At 41.0% G+C, this 5,492-nt stretch overlaps 1 protein-coding gene across 2 annotated transcripts; it reads right to left on the bottom strand.

Annotated features, from left to right (window-relative positions):
• Positions 1–202: 202 nt before the first annotated feature.
• LOC310780936 (histamine N-methyltransferase-like) lies at positions 203–4,942 on the bottom strand. 2 transcript variants are annotated; one of them, XM_083641460.1, is made up of 7 exons: positions 4,929–4,942; positions 4,582–4,729; positions 3,945–3,997; positions 2,392–2,499; positions 2,029–2,159; positions 1,559–1,652; positions 203–755 (listed from the first exon to the last, which is right to left on the bottom strand). In XM_083641460.1, the coding sequence occupies exons 2-7, from the start codon at positions 4,713–4,715 to the stop codon at positions 403–405; spliced, it is 873 nt and encodes a 290-aa protein (XP_083497586.1). In that variant the 5' UTR covers positions 4,716–4,729; positions 4,929–4,942; the 3' UTR covers positions 203–402. The 2 variants fall into 2 exon arrangements, with proteins under 2 accessions (XP_083497586.1, XP_083497587.1); XM_083641461.1 differs by lacking the exon at positions 4,929–4,942 and having other exon boundaries at positions 4,460–4,592.
• Positions 4,943–5,492: the final 550 nt, after the last annotated feature.

Raw genomic sequence — 5,492 nt, 5'->3', positions numbered from 1 at the left:
AACATGATGTCAATCTGTAAAAGCTTTGAATATATGTGTTTTGGCAGGTATGATGTGTCCTTGTAGCAGTTATACATGACCATAACACCACAAAATCATATCAATGGGAGTGATTTATTGGTGGTTTCATTAGAAAAAACAATTTAAATTGGTTTGTTCAATAATTGCAGGCAAAAAAGACAGAAATACTCCACATGGCAAAGATAAAAAAAAATAACATTAGTGTCAGTCCAGCAGGTACTGTAGGAGAGCTTGCATTGCTCATGCTACAGGTCAAAATACCTTCAGAAAATGTGACATACAGGAAGAGAAATGAGAATGCATTGAGATTTTCCAGAAAGTCAAGGATATAGGCCTACTCAAGATGAGTAGACGAGTATGCTGCTCAAAGTACAGTTATACTCAAGCGTAGACGAGTATGCTGCTCAAAGTACAGTTAAACAGAATCCTGCCATCTTTCTCAGTGCTACACTTGTTCCGGAGAAGGTCCAAGATGGCCGCTCTGAGCTCTGGGGTGAGGGAGCTGTGGAAGTGATCTTGCTCTGTCATGAAATCCAGCAGAAGTTCTCCCTGCTCGCTGCCCTGGCTGAAACAGTCTGTGATGTCGATGTTGTTGGGAACGGCGTGCTTCTCATACTTGAGACCCAGACTCTTCAGGTGGACTTCGATGTCTCCTGCCGAGAGGTAGTCGGAGATGGTTTTGGTGCAGAGCTCCTTCTTGAAAGTCTTCCACAGGAGGTCCCAGCCACTGTCAGCTGGAGATGAGAAAAAAACACCATCAGGCAGAATGACAGAGAAAATGGACCAACAGTCTTGCAGAACTAGAGATTCTTGGCCTTCTTATTAAAGATGTTGAGCAACTGTATCAATCTTATTATGTTGAGCAACTGTATCAATCTTGGCATGTTATTCTTCCATTGCAAAATGAGGTCAAGCATTCAGTTTTCGAGATAGATTCTATAATCTTGATCATGGTTTAATTTGTTTATATTAATTGTACGAAGCTATCACAATTCACCCCCAATACACCTCTTCCCCCTTCCGCCTTATAGTGAGATATATTGCTGTTTAAAATGCTACACAGCCTCTGGTAACACTTTATAATAACTTTAATCTATAAGCCATTTACAAGCAGTTAATTAATGATGAATTAATCATGAATTACGTATTATATTATAGATGTTAGAAGCTAATTAGTCCATCATTAGTACTCATATTAGTTCAACATTTATGTCTGAATTATAAGCAAGGAATAAAAAATAATGTACAACATGTAGGCTACATTAGCTGATGCTGGTAAAATTCACACTTAGTGAGCTATAAAACCTTACATAAGTTGTAATACAGTAGTGTTAACTGATGTGTTATAAATGATCTGTTATGTTGTAAATAAGATATACATATATTAGCTAGTTATAAAGGTGTTGCCGCAACCTAACTTATTCCAGTCTATTAAAGATTAATAATACATCTGTAGTACCAGGGTGATAAAGTGTTATCCAGCCCGTTTAAATTCATGGTGTCCATGTAAAGTGAATCCGTATCATGTTCGACTGACCTTCTTCATGGACGATCAGAAGCTTGCCGTTGGTTTTCAGAAGGCTGTGGAAGAACTTGAGAGTCCCAGCCATGTCATCCACATAATAGAGCATCTGTTAAGCGGAGAGACAAATGTGTTTAATGGCAAGCCTTTCCCATTTAAATCTGCAATATACAGAGTAACATTCTTTCATTTTCTCTACCCGCTTAATCGTCTGGAGTCTATCCCAGCATGCACTGGGTGGAAGGCAGGGAGACATCCTGGACAGGCCAATCCATCACAAGGCTAACACAGATAGACAGACACTCACAGTCACACCTATGGGCAATTTAGAGTCTCCGGTCCACCTGACTTCTATGTGTTTGGACTATGGGAGGAAACTTAGGAGGGCACAGGAAGAACATGCAAACTCCACACAGAAAGAAGTGGGAATCAAACTCACACCCTTCCTGTCATGACATCATCTGTAAGATCATTTGAATTCTTACCTGGATCATGTGTATGAAATCAAATTGTTTCATGTCTCCCTTGTCTCTGACTTGCTTCTCATATTCAACAGATGTCATGGTATGCCACGCAAATGGGATCTTCTGAAGGTTTGGAGTCTTTGCCAACAATGCTACATACAAGTCACACACACACACACACACACACACAAATCACTTTATGAGGCCGATGGTTTGAGTATATGCACAGTATTTCAACATTTTACAAGACATGACCTAAACACAGAAGATACGAAACCAATACAATAAATGAACTCATATACAGTCGTAATTTTTAAATCAGTACGTTTCCAGAGCATAATAAAAACACAGAGGTACGTTTGCGGCATTTTGAAACGGCAGTACCTTTGAACTCCTCTGTGAGTTCAGCGCTGGGTTCCACTATGTCAGCAGTGAGAGGAACAGCGGGGAATGTAGACTTGAGGATAGAGAGGATCTGGGTATCCATCTCCCCTGAAATAAACAAGGGGAGATCTTCAGACTGCTCCATGCAAATGCACTGGTGCAACACTGCTTTGGTTTGACAACCTCATGGCCTTCAGCGCATTGCAATTCCAGTGTTGTTCAGTGTTCTGAGTTCAATATTTGTTTGAATATTTGAAGTTCAGAAAGGCCAAGGATGGAAGACAATGATTCAAAACTAAGTTCAAGTCAAGTTTATTTATAGATCCCTTTTAGCAAACAGGGTTGTTTCAAAATTCAGGTACACTCTGAAAACAGGGTTGTTTTTAAAATTCAGGTACACTGATAAAAATGTGTGTGTGTGTGTGTGTGTGTGTGTGTGTGTGTGTGTGTGCATGTGTGTGTGTGTGTGTGTGTGTGTGTGTGTGTGTGTGTGTGTGCATGTGTGCGTGCGTGCGTGCACGTGTGTGACCTATATTGACCTCTAGTGGAGGCCAATGGGAATTGCAACAATGTTGATGGAACGAGACAATAGACCCTTCTCACGGGGGCCATTTTGTGTCGAGAAGCCAGGGTAAACACAGGTGCAAGCAAAACACTAATGAGGGTTTCCAACTTCCATGATTGGAATTTGGAAACCCTCATTAGTGTTTTGCTTGCACCTGTGTTTACCCTGGCTTCTCGACACAAAATGGCCCCCGTGAGAAGGGTCTATTCCAATGCTTTCAGTAGCTTATTCACAAAAATACCATTAGACTAGACTAGACTGCTGCAGTGGTCTGAGTTATCAAACCAGCTTTAAATCATCATGTTACAGACCTTACAGACAGATATTAATACCTTCAATAGCTATTTTGTCCTAATAATCTTCCAATTAAAATATGACATTTTTCCAAATTCATTCACTGTAAAATAGAAGCAGCCATGAGCAACAGTGGGTGCAGTCCTTTAATTGTTAATTCAATATGACTGAAAAAAAAACTCTGATCAAAGCTAGTAGATGCATCATAAAGTAATGGCTCCAGTCCACCACTTGTTCTACCAAACCCTGTTATCTAGTCCCCTGCGATAAGAGCATTCAGTAGTATACTATACTGAATCAGTATAGTATACTTCAGATGTAGTATTCATTATTTAAGGGGAATTGTAGCCTGGAGCCTCGAGGAGAACGCTGTTCATGTTAAAAAAAAATGGGGGGGGGGGGGGGGGGGGATGACTAACTAAGCAGTAGTTAGTAGTAGAGATTATTTTACCTTTCCTGCACAATTAGCCTGAAGCAGAACTAATATTAAATCATTAGTAGTATTGAGATGCAGTGCTAACTGGACTAAAAACAGCGCCCAAAACAACAACCTATTACAGAGAAAACACATACTGTATAGTCCAAGGTTCAAGGTTCAAGGTTTTTCTTTATTTGTCTCCCTTGGGAGAAATTTGTCTTGGAGACAAGGCCTCATCTGCATACATAGATGCATACATAGATAGTCATCACTCACCTCCACCACTACCAACACCAAGAACATCCAGGTTGTGTTTAGCTGCTCCAATTCTGTACATAACACAAGAAATAGAATATGCATTGTGTAAATATACAAAGAAACACAATTTGAGTTAATTTAAATCTATCAGTGTGTCACTTGAATGAAGCTATTCCCATATGGTTCGGAAGTACATTCTTGGCAAAGTGCTGGATAATATGATACATATAATACACACCTACATTTCAGAGTTGTACTCAGGAATGGAGAGCAATGCATTATTAGGCTATATGTAGCAGGATTAAAGTAATCTAATCTCATTAAAAAAGGCAACTAATCTTATATCTAATGTGTAGTTACTTGTTAGATAATGCAGAGAGACTTGAATGCAGTTAGAATATAAGATGGACACCAAGGTTATTTTCAAGACACTACTTAATTACAGCATAGAGGCTCTAGAGCCAACATAAATGTCTAATGAAGAGGTAAAGTATCACCATGCAAAGTACTGGTATAATAATAGGTTTACTAACTGCCTTGTGGTCTGCTTTATTGACTTGACACCAAGGCTATTTATAGCCCCACACATGAGCAGGGGTCTGCAGGCTGGATGAAACTCCAATGGGTGGGGAGTTGGGACGGCTGCTTGCACTACCTTTCAAACTCCCCTGGCAGCACGCTGTCAATAAAGCGGAGGATGGCCTTGTGCTCCCCCGAGTGTTTCAGGTAGTACTGGAAGCCTTGGACATAACGGCCGCCATAACCGCTCTGCTTTGCCTCTGCAGCCATGACGGACAGGACACCTGCAATCCATTAAGCACAGAGGTTGGAAATCGCTGCAAATGGCAAATAATTCATGCATTCCATAAGCTATCGCAAAACTATTCACAGTTGCTTTGGAGAAGTTCCTTCATATACTCTAAATCATTCAAGCAGACACAGGCAGTGCATCGTAAATCCTAAACTAAGTGTGGAGCAAAGCAAGAAGTATTAAACAATCACCTTGAATGTGTGGAGAGAGGAGTGGAGTGCAGTGCAGCCCTCAGAGTTGCAGAGTTGAGTTACTGTCTCCTCCCACATAAAAACACACCCTGTCCCTCACCGGAGACACAACCCTCACACGACCCCTGAGCCCGCATCAGGGTCGTGTTATGTAACTCTTTAAACAGGACTTGGCTTTGCCTGAACTCATCAGAGAAACCATGCAGCTGTGCAAGATTCATATCCACAGCTCTATTTCAACAGCCGGTTACCAAGGCAAACATCGAAACATTAGTTTCATTAGTTATTAATTTGATACCCACAGTTTGAGAAATGCATGTACTGCTTAAACTTAGCTGAACTATTAGGCTACGCTATGCATGACCACTTCACGTCACAGGCTACACCTAGGTTATCTATAAGAGCCACATGGAAAACTCGTATTAGTAACCAGCCACGGGCCAGCCTTGGCATCTGATTTGTCCCCCACTTTGAATGCAATGTCCGTTCACAGCGATGTGAGCCTGTCTTCAGCAAAGCAAACGCACAACAGCTCCTGCAGGAGGATGAGTGTGAATAGCAAAT

This window comes from Poromitra crassiceps, assembly GCF_964638095.1.
Source record: "Poromitra crassiceps genome assembly, chromosome: 8".
Lineage (NCBI taxonomy): Eukaryota > Metazoa > Chordata > Actinopteri > Beryciformes > Melamphaidae > Poromitra > Poromitra crassiceps.
The sequence above is the reverse complement of the archived record's forward strand: the minus strand, read 5'-3'. Positions and strand labels throughout refer to the sequence as shown.